This window comes from Chiloscyllium plagiosum, unplaced genomic scaffold, assembly GCF_037043375.1.
Source record: "Chiloscyllium plagiosum isolate Xiang-an unplaced genomic scaffold, Cpla_swu_hap1 HiC_scaffold_18, whole genome shotgun sequence".
In the NCBI taxonomy this organism is placed as follows: Eukaryota; Metazoa; Chordata; class Chondrichthyes; order Orectolobiformes; family Hemiscylliidae; genus Chiloscyllium; species Chiloscyllium plagiosum.
The window spans coordinates 36,002,430-36,021,767 of record NW_028270156.1 but is presented as its reverse complement, the minus strand read 5'-3'; the positions used below and the strand labels follow the sequence as shown (position 1 = coordinate 36,021,767).

At 38.1% G+C, this 19,338-nt stretch overlaps 1 protein-coding gene across 1 annotated transcript; it reads right to left on the bottom strand.

Annotated features, from left to right (window-relative positions):
• Positions 1-716: 716 nt before the first annotated feature.
• Positions 717-18,471, bottom strand: LOC122557773 (uncharacterized). Its single transcript, XM_043705772.2, has 8 exons — positions 18,401-18,471; positions 14,894-15,076; positions 13,732-13,850; positions 12,449-12,515; positions 8,849-9,002; positions 5,991-6,136; positions 2,689-2,799; positions 717-1,330 (listed from the first exon to the last, which is right to left on the bottom strand). Exons 2-8 carry the CDS (start codon positions 15,044-15,046, stop codon positions 1,127-1,129), a joined length of 954 nt encoding a protein of 317 aa, XP_043561707.2. The 5' UTR covers positions 15,047-15,076; positions 18,401-18,471; the 3' UTR covers positions 717-1,126.
• Positions 18,472-19,338: the final 867 nt, after the last annotated feature.

Below are 19,338 nucleotides of genomic sequence, written 5' to 3'. Positions count from 1 at the left end.
TGTTTACTCGCTCCATCACCAATGCAAAATAGCAGCAATGTGTAACAACCTAGGAGATGCACTGCACAAATTCACTAAGACTCCTTCAGCAAAACCTTCCAAATGATGACTGCTACCATCTTAGCGGACAAGTGCAGCAGATACCTCTCTACACCACCATCTGCAAATTTCCCTCCAAGCCATTCACCGTCCTGATTTGGAAATATATACTGTTCCTTTAGTGTTACATGGTCAAAACCCTAGAACTCCCTCCGTAATAGCATTTTGGATATATTTACATCAAGTGGACATATATGGCAATTCACCACCATATTTGCAAAGGAGCTAAGAATGGACAATAAATGCTAGCTCAGCCAGGAAAACCTATATTCCATGAATAAACAAAAAAGACTGACAAAGACATAACGGTTATTCATATTTTCTCCCTCCAATTTCCTGTTTCTTAATTCTGCTCTTACATCCATAAATACCATTAAGTGTACGTCATTATTCTTCATGGATAAGTTAGAATATGAGACTATATATTTTTCATGTGGTCCATGTTGTATCATATTGGAGCAACAACATTATCTGAGGGTTCTGAGTTGTTCTATTGAACATAGTACTGCCTTTGGATGTTTAACTATTTGGTTGCATTGAAAGGAATAAATATAAACAAAATCATGTATAATGTTTTTGAAATAATTTGTTCAAATAAATGCACAAAGTACTGTAAATAATGTTTCCTTTTAAATTGAGCTTTTATTAATAATGTCATTTAAATATTTGTGAGGAATTAATTTCCATAAATTCAGAAAGGTGTATTCAAAGTATAGCATTTGAAGAGATTTTGGCTTTTTTGTTTTAGTTATCATATAACATCAATAACAATAATAGATTTCTCTTTGCAACTAGGCATTATCTGGTAACAACCCAATTAATGATCTCTAATTTTCTTAATTTTTCACTGTTGTATGCAATGCTTCAGAAATTGGTAATTTATCAAATTAAGAGAAAACCTATGAGTTGAATGATTTTTGTATTCTGCTATTCTAATAAACTCATTAATACTTTGATAACTCCTTTTAATTAACTTAAATTTGCAACTTGAAAAATATTCATGCATGTCCAGTGGATGCCATCTTGTTCAATCACTTGTTGGATAAGAATCCCTTATAAATAAATTACCATAATTCTCCTTTAGGAACTGAAGAGAGGTGATAGGTGAGTACTTGTCCAATCCTCCAAAGCATTCAAGTGATGCATTATGATCTGGATGAACAAAGAATGCCACCGACCGTCGAGGTTTGTTCAGCATGTCATCAGCCTGTGGAATTGGAACTCTATGTTTCTAAGGGAAAGAAATAATAATTTACTTCATGTCACTATAAGTGCAAGCATAAAGATTTCTATTGTGATCCGAGTCCATGCTGAGAAATTCAACCCTTTGAGACTCGGCACATGAGCATGTTCAAGACTGAAAATGATAAACGTAGGACAGCTGTGAACAAATGTCTCTTAGATTAATCATTTGAAGAAGGTCTACATGGGGTGATTGAAGCTTGGCCATTAGAATCATGCAGAAGAATTAAAAGCTGTTGAGAAGACTTTAGAGTGTGAAAAAGGTTTACTGGCAGGTTAGCAGCAATGTGGAACTTCAACTACATGGAGAGAGTAGAGAAGGTTAGGGGGAGATCTAGTAAAAGTATTAAAAATCATTGCTTGTGAACCATAGAGAGAAATTGGTTCTTGTGGCCTATGGATCAGTAACTAGAGAATTTGTCTTTAACATGGTAAGTTATTTGATTCCGGAATACGTTGATTGAAAGGGTAGAAGAAACTGATTCAAATAGGAATTGGATAAATACTTGAAGCAGAAAGTAACTGTAGAACCAGGAGGAAAACAGAATAGAGTTGGAGTAATGGATAGGTGTATCAAAGGGCCAGCATAGGGACATTGAACAGAGAGATTCCTCTGTACTTTCACTCTATAGTGCCATATTTTTTCATTTTGTTTGTGCATTAATTTAATAACATAGTCTTTTACACTTTATAAACATAATTGGCTCATGCACTGTAAAGGCATAAAGATAAGTGAAGTGCACAAAAAGGTAATTTAGCTGGTTGAATGTATCAATCTTTCATTCTTGTCCCAGTGCATTATTCCTATTTTAATGTAGACCTATCCAAAAATCTTCACAAATTACAAAATTGAAACATCTTTCTAGTGAGTTAAAACCCTTTTAATTGCTAGAACTGAACATTTCCGTCTTTCATGTCACTTCTGTCAATATGAAATGAGGTCAGCTCAGTGGGGCAGAAGTGCACTTCTAAAGCTACAGTACAGTTACTGGAACACTGCTGTTTTTATGAAAAACATACCTAGTCATTTTTTTTCTCTGTTATGCATTTGAACACACTTCACTGCATCATATTTATAGCTACACACACACTTGCCTAGACAGTTTTGAATGAAATAAAATGCACTGTTTTGAAACAAATTAGCAGATAATTGCAATAACAATGCACTGTATCTTAGTAAATATAATTGCTATTTCATATCGTGTTTCACAAATTTACAGATATTGCATTTTAATTGAGAAAACTGTTAAAATAAGTTGTAAGTTCATTAAAAATTTAAATTCATGGAAATAAATGATTTGCCAAGATCTAAATTATTACTATTTTTACCAAAATAAGTGGTCTCACCGTGGAAATCAGTGTGTCAGCTGACCACCTTTGTAGGGTATCAGCTATGTTGAGTAGAACAGTATTTGGAATGTAGGGAGCAGCAATGAACTGGCCAGACTTGTGCATGACCTAAAATACAAATGTTGTTAAAACTCCACCAACAACTGCATCAAACAGCATTTCTTGTTTGCTTCTTCCCTTTCTTCCAATTTGGGAAGAAATTCTGCTATGCACTCACAACTTGTGGCTGTTCTTTATCTGTCCAGTTGATGAGAAATAACAGGCTATTTTCTTTATGGAAGGCATTAAATTCAATCCTCTTAACTGAAATCTGCAAAGTTCTATAAAGGACATTGTATGACACTGAAGTGCATTTGACTTTCTCCTTTGTAGCACATTAGTTCTGTAACTAATTTGAATTTCCCCATTGTCATTGTACCAGGCCAAGGATTGAACCTGTGAATTCCTGGCCTTCTATAATTCATTGCCACAACAGGTTTCCATCTGAGGCATTCCGTGTTCTCTTATTTTGACTTTTCTTTATAAATTGTTCTTGGTTTCGTATGTATAAAATAATTATTAATGATTGAAATCAAATAAATGGTAAATTACTTATGACTAACAAGTCAACTAAACTTTATTTTCAATTAAATATTGCTCAAAGGAGCATTATGCTCAAGGAAGACCGAATACAATAAGTGTTTTCTGCTTTGAGGCAGAGTGCTAGGGAAATTTCCCATATTTGTGGGATCACCTTGAGAAAATATCCCAACTTTTTGGGGCTTTCATTTTTAGGGATAAAGGAACTGCAGTCAGGTGAGCCTTTGACGATGCTGAGTAGCTAAATGGATAGTTTAAAAGGTTCACCTCAGCGCTGTGGGATTTTGTTCCAATTATAATAAAAAAGGTCCTCCTGCCCTTGCCCCATATCCACCTTGAGTATTCCAAAACTCCCTTTTTGCCATCTACTACTCATCATGCACCACTACCTACCCCAATGCAGCATCCAGGCTTGCAACACAAATCAACCCACATCCTTAAAAGGCCACAGTGAAAACTGGGGCAGTTTCCCTGAGGTCGAGAAACAGAGTTTGGACCCACTCACCATTTTTAAAGACCTCCTAAAATCACTCCGCTTCAGAGAAAATATAAGCTAGAAATTATCTGCTTATTGCTATCTCTATCACCTATTTTAAGAATAAGATAAGTGATAACATGAACAAAAGGGTGATAACATTTCTTGTTAAATTGTCTCTGTAAATAAACCTAATATTTGTAGGAGTCGAATAAATTACGCAATGAATAAGTTTGTTCTCAACTAACAAGTGATAAGGCATCAATATTATCAATGCTTTTAACTTTAGCTTCAAAATGTTATTAATATGTTTATTTGCATCTTGAAAGAAATATGTTTGGCAGAGAATCATTGGTTTGAATATGTAATGATGTGGAGGTGCTAGTGTTGGGTTGGGGCAGCAGACAAGGTCAGAAGTCAGATGACACCAGGTTATACTCCAAGAGGTTTATTTGAAATCACAAGTTTTCAGAGTGTTGCCCCTTCTCCTGACAAAGGGGTAACATTATGAAAGCTTGTGATTTCAAGTAAACCTGTTGGACTGTAACCTGATGCCATCTGACTTCTGACCTTGACTAAATAATGACGCTGATTTAGTGGTGCCAGTGAAGGCAACAGAATCATTATGGTGTAGAAGGAGGCCATTCAGTCAATTGTGTCTGCTTTTGGCTCTTCAAGCATCTTGATTTAATGTCAATCTCTTGTCTTTTTCTGTAACCCTACAAATTATTTCTATTCTATGCTCTCTTGAATACCTAAATTGAAATTGCATCCCCTACACTCCCGATGATTCCAGACCCAAACACCATGCTGTGAAAAAGTTTTTTTTTCTCCCACAGATTCTTCTATTACAAATTACTTTAAATCTATGCCTTCTCCTTCTCAATTCTTTTGAGTGGGAAAAATTTCTCCATTCTACTCTGTCTATGCCCCTTATCGTTTTGAAAACTTCTAATGAACACCCCCATAGCTGCCTTTTCTCCAAGGAAGTCAGCCCCAATTTCTCCAAACATTCCTCATCACCTGAAGTTTCTTATCATTGGAGCTATACTCAAACATCTTCTGCACACTCTCTCCAATGTATTCAGACCCTTTCTCAAGTGTGCTGCCCAGAACTGCACACGGTACTCCAGGCGAGCAACATGTTTAGTACCTGTCTTATTGGACATTAGAAAGGCGCTGCATTCTTCATAGGGTGTAAATCTTGAAGAGGAGGGATGTACTGATGCCTAATATCCTCAGATGCCAATTTACAGATTCAAATATCAGGAATGGAATGCAATTAGAATAGAAGTAGACTATTTGATAAGCTACTCTGTTATTCAACAATATCATGGCTATCTGTGTTTCAAATTCCACATTCCCATAGACCCCAGAGAAACTTTTATTTCCTTGCCTAACAAAAATCTATCTCTGAGATAAATAAATTCAGTGACCCAACTTTCCATGATCTTTAGCAGAGAGTTACAAAATTGTAGAACCCTCAGAGGGAAAACTCTCCCTGCCTCTGCCATAAAATGGCATGAATTTATGTTCATTATTTGTCTACAAACTATTCATGTACAAATTTAAAATTGCTATTTGAGTTATGAGGAGCCATTTGCTCATTGTTTCATGGAAAGAGAGGAATGACATCAAAAGTACTCTTCCAAATTTTAATTCACAGATAATTCACAGAAATTACCTTTAAAAGCAATACATTGTATTCAGATTGGCTGCCAATATGGCAGGTGCTCGCTTCAAGTCTTCTGCACAAAGTGGTTGCTCCCAAACATGGAGGTATTGATTTGTTTGTTTCTTAGAATAGAGATGACTGAGATGCTCGGAGAATTGTCTTACTCTCATGTCAGTGACATTCAATCTTCCTACCTTTTGTAAACTTGTCATCGTTCAAAACTTTGCTCGTTATATCTTACACAAAGCTGCTTTCATATTTTACTCCTATGTTTGCTAACTATCACTGACTCCTGTCCAAGCAATGTTTTGATTTTAAAATGACCATTTTTGTTTACAAATGCCTCCATGATTTTACCCTTTCTTCTCTTTTGTATTATCCTCCAGTATCAGAAAACTTCAAGATGCCATGCTATGCATTATTTCAGTTTGAACTTACCCTCAGTCTTTTGATTGAAGCTTGCTTTTCAATATATGTTAAATGTGATTCAGTATATAGTCAGTATATAGTTGCAACTCATTGAAAATTTGAATCTTAAAGTAGGATCATGGTTTAGAGATTGAAACTTACCTCCAACCCTCCGTTCTTATCTTGAAAGAGTAAGGTGAATGTCCCATAATCAGAATGCTCTCCACATCGCACTTGATTTTCCTTCACAGAGGATCTCTGTATTTGTGGGTAGTATGCAGTTCTCAAAGTTGTAGGATTTTGATTACCTTTGGGAGATTACATTATTTCTACATTATAAACTTACATTGAAAAGCACAATTATATTAACCTATTCTTATTAAGCCCCAAATAAAACAAATAGCAATTATTAATCTGCTCTCTGTGAAATTTGACACATTTTCCATTTAAATAGTCATACTATCAGCTTGAATAACTTTTCTTTTCAAATTCCTTCTGCTTCTCATTTTCTGAAGCTGTTGATTCTTTACTAGCGTACAGCTCCACAAATTATTTACTGATCCCTCCACTTGTCCTGCCACCTTCAGTGATTATGTATGTAAAGAACCAGGCCCCTCTGCTCCTGTACCCCCTTTAATATTGTAACCTCCATTTTATACGGTCTGTAAATTTCTCCCTACCATAATACATCACCTCACACTTCTCCACATTGAACTTCAGTCACCATCTATCTGACTCAGCTACCCATTTATCCGTGTTGTTTTGGCACTCTATATTACACTTGTCACACTTTAGCATTCTTCCACATTTCGTGTCACCCATAATCTTAAAATTGTCCCTTGCCCGTCAATATATAGATCGTTAATATATATTGGAAAAGCAAAGATCCCAATTCCAACCACTGGGAAGCTTCAAGACAAACCTTCCTCTATCTCAAACATATCTTTCTTATTACTCAGCCAATTTATTTTTTAAATCAGTGTTTCACTGTCCCTTTTATTCCATGAGCTATAACATTTTTAAAGTGTTGTGTGGCATTGTATTGAATGCTACACTGATAAATTTTTGAATGTCAACTTTTCAGAAATTTATCAATAGATGTTTGTGAGGATAGTATGAGTAAAATGCATTGAACTGTTTGATCAGCCATTGTATTGAATGGCAAAGCAGGCTCGACAGACTGAATGAACCACTTCTGTTCCTGTGTTTCTAGGTCCTTTGAAAGTCCATGTTTACCACATCAACATCATTACTCTCATGATTCTTCCTGTTACCTCTTCCAAAAAAAACTCCAGCAAGTTGGTCAACTACAGTTTTACATTTAGCAATCTGTACTAGCTCTTTCTAAACAATCAACTTTTTTCTATGTGGTTACTAATTTATTGCAAATTACTGTTTTGATGTATGCCCCCACAATTGACATTACTGAGCTAATTGGCCTGTAATTAGTAGTTATCCTATAACCTTTTTTTTAAACAATGACATAATGTCTGCCATTCTGTAGTGTTCTGGCATCTCTTCTGAATCTTGGGAAAACTGAAAGATTATGACTACTGCCTTTACAATTTCCACTCTCACTTCCTTTAATATCCTTGGGTCATATCATCCTGTTCCAACATCCTTAAGTATTGACAGCGTATCCAATTTTACTGAAATCCACTGTTCTAGTGACAAAGCTACCTTTTCTGAATGGCATATAATGTCGTTCAGGTGTGCTTTGTTATTCAGTGACAGCGTGCTCGATGTGAAAATTGTCAATTCAACTTTTCTCTCTTATCCCCAGTACCTTTGATTCCCTTTCTGATTAAAAATCTATCTTAGCCTTAAATATATTACTGACTTAGCTTTGACAGCTTTCTGTGGTAAAGATTTCCAGACAGTGAGTTTCTAATCGAAAATACCGCCCTCCCTCCTCCCCCACCAACAACAGTGTGATTGGGTTCTCCTCATTCTCACTTTTCATCCCTCTAGCCTCCGCATTCAAACAATCATTCACCACCATTTCAGACAATTCCAGCAGAACACTACAACCAAACACATCTTCCTCTCACTCCCCCATTTGAATTTTGCAGGGATCATTCCCTTGGGGACACCCTAATCCATTCCTCAATCACCAACACCACCCTTTGCCTCTCCACGGCACCTTCCCACTTAACCGCAGAAGGTGCAACACTTGCGCCTTCGCCTCCTCTCTGCTCAGCATCTAAGGGCCTAAACAGTCTTTGCAGGCGAAGCAGCATTTCACCAGTACCTTCTCCAATCTTGTGTTCACTGCACCCAATGCAGCCTACTCTACATTGGAGAAACCAAACGCAAACTGGGTGATTCACTTTACAGAACACCTATGGTCTGTGTGCAAGCAGGACCCTGATGTTCCCATAGCTGGTCATTTTAACACTGTGTCCTGCTTGCATACCCATAGTCTGTCCTTAGCATACTGCAGAGTTCCAGTGAATCACAGCGCAAACTGGAGGAACAACATCTCACCTTCAGACTAGGCACTTTACAGCCGTCTGGACTTGATATTGAGTTCAACCTCTTTAGATTGTGAGCATTTTTTCCTTTTCTGTTCACTTGTTATCATGTGCTCCCATCCCACACCCACCCGCACCCCCATCCCACTTTACTATCCTTTCAAGTCTGGCAGGAGACACATCATTGTTCTGCTATTCTCACATTCCAAACATTTAAAATGAACTATCAACATCTTTTCTTCACCAGCAGCCTACACCCACTAACCCCAGCTCCTCCCCACCTCACCCCTACCTAAGCTATAACATTGATGCTATCCCCGCTACACTTCAGCTTTGAAGAGTCATCAAGATTCAACGTTAGCTTGCTCTCTCTCTGTGAATGCTGTCTAACCTGCTGTGATCACCAGCATTTGTTGATTTCTGACATCTTTGTCTACCTTGATTGAGCAGCTTCCATTGTGTAAGACATGACTGTGAAAGTTGACAGACCATTTAATCATGGATACAATTGCAGCAGATTTTACTATTGTCAAAATAACTACTTACTCCCAATTCGTTTGTGTTTGCTCGTAAAGAAATCACTCTCCAGGCCCAGACCCAGTGCAATAATTTTCATGACTCGGACAGACAGCTGCCAACAGGCTTTGAAGAATGATTCCATACTCCTTGTAAACTCAGGATCATGGTCAACAGGCCAGTTCTAATATAAATGAAAAAAAAATCTTAAGCAGCACCTACCCAGCATTAACTGTACAGTGACACCCAGTTTGGCTTCATCCAGGGCAGCTCAACTCCTGACCTCATTCTAGTGTTGACTCAAACATGGATAAAAGAGTTGGATTCCAGAGGTGAGGTAAGAGTTACAATCTTTGATATCCAGACTGCATTTGATCTAGTGTGGTATCAAGGAGCCCTAGGAAAACTGGGATAAATGGGTATCAGGGAGAAAACTCTAAAGATTGGAGTCATACCTAGCATATAGCAAGATAGTTATGGGTATTTGAAGTCAGTCAACTCTCCTCCAGGACCTGTCTGCAGGAGTTCTTCAGGGTATGTCCTAGGCCTACCCATCTTCATCAATGACGTTCCCTCCAACAGAAGGTCAGAAGTGGGAATGTTCACTGATTATTTACCAATATTCAGCACATTTACTGACAATCCTAAGGTGCTGAAGCAGTCCATGTTTAAATAACAATACTTGGGCAATATCCAGGCTTGGGCCAATAAGTGGCAGCCAATTACCATCTCCAACAAGAGACAATCTAATCACAGTCACTTGACATTAAATGCTGTTATCGTCACTGAATCCCCTGTTATCAACATCCTGGGGGTTACTATTGACCAGAAACTCAAGTGGGCTGGCTATGTAAATGTAATGGCTACAAGAACAGATCAGAGGCTTGGAACTTTGCAGGAAGTAAGTCACCCCCAACTGCCCAAATCCTGTCCTCCATCTACAAGGAACATATCAGGAGTCTGATGAAATACACCCCACTTGCCTGGTTAGGTACAACTCCAGCAACACTCAAGAAACTTAACACCATCCATGACATAGCAGCCAAAGTGGCTGGCCTCATAGCTACAAATATCCACTCCCTCCAATACCAGTATTCAGTAGCAGCAGTATGTAGTATCTCAAGGTGCATTGCAGAAATTCACCAAAGATCCTTTGACAGCACCTTCCAAACCTATGATCACTTCCATCCAAAAGCACAAGGACAGAAGACACATGGGGAAACCACTACCTGCAAGTTCCCTCCAAGTCACTCACTATCCTGACTTGGAAAGATATTGCCATTCCTTTACTATGACTTGGTCAAAATCCTGGAATTCCCTCCTTATGGGCATTTTGGGTTTTCCTACAGCACAGGATGCAAACATTCTAGAAGGCAGCTATTTCCACTTTCTCAAGGGTACCTAGGGATGGACAATAAATGCTGGCCACCCAGTGATACCCAGGTTGCATGAATGAGTTATTAAAAGCTTAAGCTCTTTCCTGAAACCGTTCTTTTAAATCATTTCATCACCTTCATTAAAGGCTTCACATCCAACCTAAAGTTTGGTATTTAGAATTGGGGCTAAGCGAATGATTTGCTCTCCATGGATTTGCATTCAATTCATCTATTGGTAAAGTTCAGGATCCTGTTTACCTTTTTAATTTCTCATCTAGCCTAGTAACATATGCAGGTTCTTTTTTAGATTAAATTACTTAGTGTAGAAACAGGCCCTTTGGCCCAACAAGTCCACACCAACCCTCCGAAGAGCAACCCACCCAGACCCATTCCCCTAACACAACGGGTAAATTCAGCATAGCCAATTCACTTAACCTGCACATCTTTGGACTGTGGGAGGAAACCGGAGCACCCCCACACAGACACAGGGAGAACATGCAAACTCCACACAGATAGTTGCCTGAGGTGGGAATTGAACCCAGGTCTCTGGCACTGTGAGGCAGCAGTGCTAACCACTCTGCCACCATGCCACCCAGTGTGCACCACCTTTAAACTTATTTTAATTAATTCTTGGAATATGGTTGTTGCTATCTATTGCTCATTTTTGTTCTCGAGACAGTGATAGTGAGTTACCTACTTGAACTGTTGCAGTTTTGAGGTATATCCTTCACTTTATATTGTTTCTCCTCATTTTTTCCACAAAATGTATCACTTCACATTTTTGTGCATTAAATTTCATCAGCCATGTATTAAATCATTCCAGCAACCTCTCACTGTCTATCACTATTTTTAACAGTTCCAATATAATGGGAACTTGCTACCTGAGATTGTTTCTCGGGCTCCAACTTCTTCAAAGGACTGCATTTTGATGTTTAGTGAGTGTTTGTCGTAAACTGCTAAAACAATTGAGTTGGGAGAGGGGTAACATTTGAAACATTTCTGGATCAGCTCAGACCATTAAGGAATCTCAGTGGTTGATACATCCTGGAGTCATTAAGATAGTTGTTGGTATTTTGTGTAATTGTCTCTTTCTGGTTGATAAGTCTAACTCTGTTGAGCCATATAAAGAGTTACTTTTAACCTTCTGTTTTGTTAGGCAGGAGTTTCTATCCAAGATCTAGTTTGAGGTGAAAGCTCTTATCCCTGCTACAAAAATAGTGAGCTTTTAGAATGCTGAGTTAAAAGAACTTAGTGCCAACTGACGCTAAATTTAATTGGAGATATATTATACAATGTGTTCAAGTTAAGGAGATAATAGATGATTAGGACACAAAGATGTTTTCATGGGACATGGGTTTTGTTGGCTGGCCAGCATTTATTGCCCATTCCTAGCTTCACTTGAGAAGGTTTGGTGAACTACTTCTTGAACAGCTGCAGTCCACATGCAATAGGTTGGCCCACAATGCTATTAGGCAGGGAGATCCAGGGTTTTGACCCAGCAACAGTGAAGGAACGGTGATGCATTTCCAAGTCAGAATAGCTTGGAGGGAAACTTGCAAGTGGTGGTCGTCCCAGGTATCTACTGCCTTCGCCATTTTAGATGAAAATGGTCATTGGGTTCAGAAGGTGCTGTCTAAGGATCTTTGGTGAATTGCAGTGTGTCTTGTAGGTAATACACATTGCTGCTACTAAGTGATGGTGTTGGAGGGAGTGGATTCTGATAGATATGATGCTAATCAAGTGGGCTGCTTTGTCCTAGATGGTGTTAAGTTTAGTTTTTCTGGAGCAGCACATCTCCAAGCAAGTGGGGAGTGTTCCATAAGACTCATGATTTATGCCTTGCAAATTGTGGACAGGTTTTGGGGAGTCAAGGGATAAGTCATTCAATGCAATATTCATAGCATCTGACCTGCTCATGTAGCCACTGTATTTATGTGGTGAATCCAGTTGAGCTTCTGGTTAATGGTAACCTTTATGGTATTGATAGTGAGGGCTTCAGTAATGGTAACACTGGGGAGTGACAAGGAGGTTCATTTAGATTGTCTTATTGGAAATGGTCATTGGGATGTGAGGGAAATCAAGGATTGATTACATTACTAATAAAGCACAAAGTTCTCTGCAGCCTGTCTATTGTGTACTTTTTCCTTCCTGTAATTTTTTGAAAGAAATAAATCATGCATAAAATTCTCAATCCTACCACAGAGGTAACATATAAAGAGAGAAACAAAATTCAGTCCAAATTTTGAGATCTTACATGACTTTCAGACAGCGATGTTAGATTAAAAACTTCTTTCAGGTCTTCAGAGTTTGTGGAGTTTAAACTGTAAAGAATACAGTATTTAATAAACAGAGATATACAGAATTAATACACTGTACTCAGTTCATCTTCAAGCCCACTCCTTTCACATACTAAGATTTATGTCTATCAGCAATTACCCAAGCCAAGCAATCAATTCAGAGAAAAATTCTGCATTAATATTCCTTCCCAAATGTAAAACAAACCACAGTCCACTACACAAACGGATTCCCATGCCTCATTGTTAATTGGCAGAGATATCTGTCAAGTAACCCTGGACTGGTTTGTTTAAGGAATAATGAGATAACCAATACAAATGCATGATTTTCAACTGCTGTTAATGAGTCATGATGGTACCAAACCGCCTCTGTACTAATGTTGACAAAGTAATGCTTTATTCAGCATAATGCAACTTCCATTCAGCATTCCTTATCTACAGATCACTTAATGGTAAGGTCCTGGGGACTATTGCTGAACAAAGAGACCTTGGATTGCAGATTCATAGTTCCTTGGAAGTGGATTTGCAGGTAGATAGGATAATGAAGGAGGTGTTTGGTATGCTTGCCTTTATTGGTCAAAGCATTGAATACAGGAATAGGGAGCTCATGTTGCAGTTGTGCAGGACATTGATTAGGCCACTTTTGGAATATAGTGTGCAATTCCGGTCTCCCTCCTATAGGAAGGATGTTGTGAAACTTGAAAAGATTCGAAAATGATTTACACAGATGTTGCCAGGGTTGGAGGGTTTGAGCTAATAAGGAGAAGCTAAATAGGCTGGGATTGTTTTCTCTGGAGAGTCAGAAGCTCAGGAATGACAATATAGAGGGTTATAAAATCATGAGGGCATGGATAGGGTAAATAGACAAGGTCTTTTCCCTGGAGTGGGGGAATCCAGAACTAGAGGGCATTGGTTTATGGTAAGAGGGAAAAGATTTAAAAGAGACATAAGGGGCAGCTTTTTCAGGCAGACGGAGTTGTGTGTATGGATTGAGCCTCCAGAGGAAATAGTAGAAGCTGGTACAATTACAACATTTAAAATGTATCTGGATGGGTATATGAATAGGAAGGGTTTAGAGGGATATGGAAAATGGGACTAGATTGGGTTAGGATATCTGGTCAGCATGGACAAGTTGTACTGAAGGGTCTGTTTCTATGCAGTACATCCTCATGACTCTATGTGCTTGTATTTGGGACTGAAGTATCTTGGGTCATACTGGATGACATTTTTCTGGGAATCTTACCTTTCTAATTCAATCCACCCTTGGCTTGGAATCTCACAGTCCACTATACGAGCATATTGTTGTTTAATGTCTTTCGGAAGCTGAAAGAAATTCTTGCTGATGTCCATCATTCTAAACACCTGAGAAACATAACTGTTTGAATGATTATAAAATGTGTGCTCTATATTAACTATAGCAACGCTGGGGTTTCACTAGCTTATAAACTTTAACATTCACACTTAGCCAGAGCATCTATAATGCTGCACAACTGATTCTGTGGTGGAGGAAGAACATTTTAAGGCCTTGTACCTCCAACTAACTCTGTGTCTGAGGAGATTGGCTTTTTCTTTTGAGACAGCTGGGACAGAGTAGTGATGCCTGTAGGAACCTAACCTGAATGAAAGATACTTTTTAGATACAGGCCTTTCCGTTGGTGGAGTAGTAGATTTTTATGGCAACATATCAACTCCTGGTGACATATGCCATTTTAGACAGACTTCACTGAAGATTTACCACTGAAGAAATGTTTTGTTCCTTTTCCCATAGATAGAAGTGAAGAAAATAGGGAAGAGGTGTGCGTCGTATAGGTAGCCAGTATTTTCACTTAAAATCTTCATTTTAGAGAATCAGATTCACCATCATTCCATCTTCTATTCATTATGCGATTCTCATGATAAAAACTGAGTTAAATCCACACTAGGTTAATTACTGTCAATGCTTGTGCCTCCTCACCTGTATGTTCAAATGCCCTTCTGATAATAACTTTACACAGCATTTTTATTGATGTGTCCTGTCTGGATGCATTTGTGATACTTAATATATTTAAGTTTGATTAGATGAAATTTTAACGTGCTATAAATCTAACACTTTTAGACATGGCACGTTTAAATTTTGCATTTGGGCATGTGTCACATTATGAAAGAGGTTAAAAATAAAAAATTTAAAGTATAATCATTGAACAAATTAACAGTTCAGAATAATGAGCAAGCAAATATGAACATATTAATATCTATATGGCATAATGCAAAGCACATTTGTGAAAATGAATCACTCTTTATTTTGGTAAAGTTACAACAGAGTAGGACAAGACCACTCATCTTGTTTCATTAAGCATGCAATTTTAATATGTCCAGCAAATTGAAGAGTACTACATATAAAATAAGAAAATAAAATTAATACGCACAGTTTGATCTTCAATTCCAGTATTTTTCAGATACACAAACCCAATATCTCTGAAGGCTCTTATGATCTCTTTGGATATTTGCTCCATTTCAGTGGCTGAGGGCTCAGGTTTCCCTAAGCCAGCTGCACCAAAATCAACCACTTCGATGTTCATCTTGTTGCAAGGTTTCTGTCTCCTTCAGTGCTTTCAGTAAAAAAGGCAGACAAATTGATTGAAATAAGATTAACTAAAAGTGAAATTGAAGCTATTACAACACCAGCTCCATAGCCAAGAGAGCCCAGCAGCATTTCTACTTTCAGGGTAGACTGAAGAAAGCCCACCTTCTACACCTCATCCTCACCACATTCTGCAGAGGGTTCATTGAGAGTACCCTGAGCTGCTGCATCACTGCTTGGTTCAGGAATTGCACTGTCTCAGATCGTAAGACCCTACAATGGATAGTGAGGACAGCTGAGAAGATCATTGGGGTCTCTCTTCCCTCCATTACAATCATTAACACCACACGCTGCATTCGAAAGGCTAAGAGCTTGTGGGAGACCCCACACACCTCTCATTCAAACTCCTCTCCCTTCTGAAATCTGGCAGAAGATACCGGAGCATTCTGTCTCTCACAGCCAGACTGTGCAACAGTTGTTTCCCCCAAACCATCAGGCTCCTTAACCCTGCATGATCAGACTCATTTCCATCTGAAATTCTTCGCACAACTTCGAATTGTTGTTAGAACAATGCCTATTAATTATAATTCTTTTACTACAATGTAATTTGCATGTTTCGCACTTCTTATGCACTTTATGCCGCCCTGTGTATGATCGTGTGGTTTGTGCTGTCCATTCAACACCTTGCTCCTAGAGGAAAGCTCTCTCCTTTTTTTTACTATACCAGAAATGACAAATAAAAGCTAAAAATTTGCCTGGAAAGTAAGTTTATGAAGTAAACTAATTATAAATTCAACATGATCTGTTGAAATGTTTGAGCAGATGCTATGGTCTGGCATCTGCTCCATCGCCAGACCATAGCAACACAACGGTTGGAGGAAGAACGCCTCATCTTCCGCCTAGGAACCCTCCAACCACAAGGGATGAACTCAGATTTCTCCAGTTTCCTGATTTCCCCTCCCCCCACCTTGTCTCAGTCAAATCCCTCGAACTCAGCACCGCCTTCCTAACCTGCAATCTTTTTCCTGACCTCTCCGCCCCCACCCCCACTCCGGCCTATCACCCTCACCTTGACCTCCTTCCACCTATCGCATTTCCAATGCCCCTCCCCCAAGTCCCTCCTCCCTACCTTTTATCTTAGCCTGCTGGACACACTTTACTCATTCCTGAATAAGGGCTCATGCCCAAAACGTCGATTCTCCTGCTCCTTGGATGCTGCCTGACCTGCTGCGCTTTTCCAGCAGCACATTTTCAGCTGTTGAAATGTTTGCCAAATATTGGACTTGAGAAATAGGCCTTGGTGTCACTTATTTGTCAGATTCTATGAATGCTCCAAAAAGCATATACTCAAATATGGGGTAAAACACAATGGATGTTACATTGGTATAGGTCTTAGTCTAAGCTTTGAACATCCATCAGAGGTATGGAGAGCAGGCAGATTGGAATAGAATCAGCATGCAAGGCTGATTTATTACCTTTGTTCCCAGCTAGCACTCCGATTGCCTCAACCTAATACACATATGTTTTGCAGCAGGAAGTACCCTTTGTCATGACTTTTCAAGGGGTCACTTTTTGGTAAGTATGTGGTTAATTTCTTCTTCAATTGCATGGATTCTACCAACGTTTGGTACCTTCCATTGCAGTTTCAGGTTTCAAAAAGATAAAGAAATTGCTTTGATGGGTGTTGAATAACATCTTGCTGACTCCTGTCAGGCAAACCAATTGGTCCTAGACATAGATGAGTTAAAACAGCAATACCTTTAGTATACAGCATAACCTGGAGGATCTAGAAGTTCAATGGTAGTGTACCTACATCTGGGATCAAATTCCACCTGCCCCAGATATTTGTTGCAATGTCTGAACAAATGTTTTAAAACAATAGCTACTATATGACCTTAAGAATGAATAGAGTCAAGGCAGAATTGATTAAACCTATGGAGGAGGAGGAGTAGAGTATTGTAAGGGCTTCAAACAAGGATCTGACTGAGTGTTCAGGAAGCCATTCTCTGATCTGAACCTCAATGATGAACAATGTGTTCAACACCTGCCTTGAGGAAAGAACATATCATTGAAATCCTCCAACTGCTGCATCTACGACTCATAGCAGGGTAAGGGCCATTATACTACTGTTTGTGAAACTTTATGCATCTGGAAACGTTAAAACTGGAGCAGAGATACTTGCAACATCTTCCAATTTGCATTCTGTTCATGTATAAGGATGGTCACTGAAGCTCAATATTTACAGAGCAAGTTACATTTCATTCTCTCCTCTCAGGCAGATGCAGGCAGACTGAATGTGAAGTGCTGCTTGGATTTTAGGTTTCCTCATGCTGTACTACTGTGTGAATATTGCAATCTAGTTGTGCTTTATGCTAGAACTGAAAGCAAATTACACTGCCTCTAAATCCAGTTGACATGTGACCATATACAATAAATCTTGCAAATCAATGCCCAATATTCTGGCAGCTGCCATGACACCTTCAATATATTGCATTCTATGTTGCAGTTGCATATTGAGTCATATTGCTTCATTGCTCAGTAAGTAACAAAAGCAACAAGTTTGAACACGGTGTGTAAAGTTTAAAAATGGATCAGACATTATTGATTGGTTCATGTTCACTAGAATTGCAAAGCTGCCTTAAAGTTGAAAGGCAGTCAGTTGAGAGGAAGGAGTACATGGGTTTTAATTTAATGGACCTTTTATAGGACTTTGTAACAGAATTAATATGAAGCAGATTTCCATCTAAAAGGAAAAAATGTTAAGAAAAAATGAACTAAAATTATTTTACAGATTTTCAATGAGCACAAAAATTAATGGTCATAAATAATAGATCTGTCAGTATCCTCAGAGAGAAAGGTTATGTATCATGAGCATACATGTCATTGAGGAGACAACTAAAAGGTTCTAATCATTTCCTTCCTCTTTTTTTTCCAATTTATTATTGTGCTGATAGTTAATTTCCAAGAACCATTTCCAATTCTCACTAATAACACAATAGCTTCCAACTCCATTTCAACATTTTGAAAATACAGACTCTGTCTTTGTTGTTTCTCATTTCCTTTTTCCCTTCTTGCTAAAATGTACAGCTCAATAAAAATGAATGTCAACTTCCTAACTTCTGATTTAGATCCAGGATTCACAGGATGCTTATTTCAAAAGTTACTAAGTTCATTTTTATAGAATATTCTCAGACAAGCAAAACATGCCAGATTTCAAATTTTGATTGAAACAAATATAATCTAAAATTGCAGCATAAATGTATTGTTCTCCTAATTGGTGACAAAAGCAATGCTAAACTTTTAATTATCAAATGCTGACAATTTTTAATAAATTAATCTTTACAATACTTACCACTAAAAGAATTTTGCTAAATAGTTCTGGAAGCTGACTTTATGCATTTGCTTAAACTCGATAGAGTTGCTAATTTATAAAAGTAGCTATTCAAATATTTATTCAGTGCTTTTTGGATAAATGTTTGCCAGAAAAACAATCAGTTAGACTTTGACTCTTTGGCATGACATTCATGTTAATAATGGAGAAAAGAAAGGAACAATTTAAAGAAGAACTTCCAAAATTATAAGGGACTAACTTGAATGGGGTGAGAGAGCATCTAACCAAATGAACTGCACCAAAATTTGATTGGATGTCAGGAGAATGTTTCAAGCACAAACCATGCTAAATAAGTTGAAATGAAAAGTGAAGAGGAAAATTGGCAAAGAGGGAAGAAGAAAATAGAATGTCAGTAATATAATTATAACCCAAGCATCATCTGCTGGAATCTAAATAGCAAGTGGGCAGAAAAGTGCTACATTGGGTCCATAAGTGACAAAAAGTGCAGAGAGGTTCAGGCAAAGCTGGAACACTTGATGAGTGGTTGTATCACATTTTTCAAAAGAAAAGGATCTGACAAATTATTAGTAAACGTATAGTAGTAAATGAAATTTATTAGGTTAAAAGAGATAGGCAGAATCTATCAGAAAGGCTGGCAAAGCCTATGGTGAGTGATTAAGGACAGAATAACCTGTCATAATCTTTCATTCCTACTTAGATAGGAAGGAAATATCAAGTGGATTGGAAAGTGGCAAATGTCACACCTTGTTCAAGAAAAGGACATTCTTAGTAATTACAAGATTGTCGCTTTAATATCTATGGTGGGTACAGTTTTACAACCATAACCAGGGAAAAGAATAGTAGGTAAAATAAAATCAAATTAAAAACAATGGATACTGGATATCTGAAACAAAAACAAAAATTGCTAGAGGAACTCAGCAGGTCTGGCAGTAACTGTT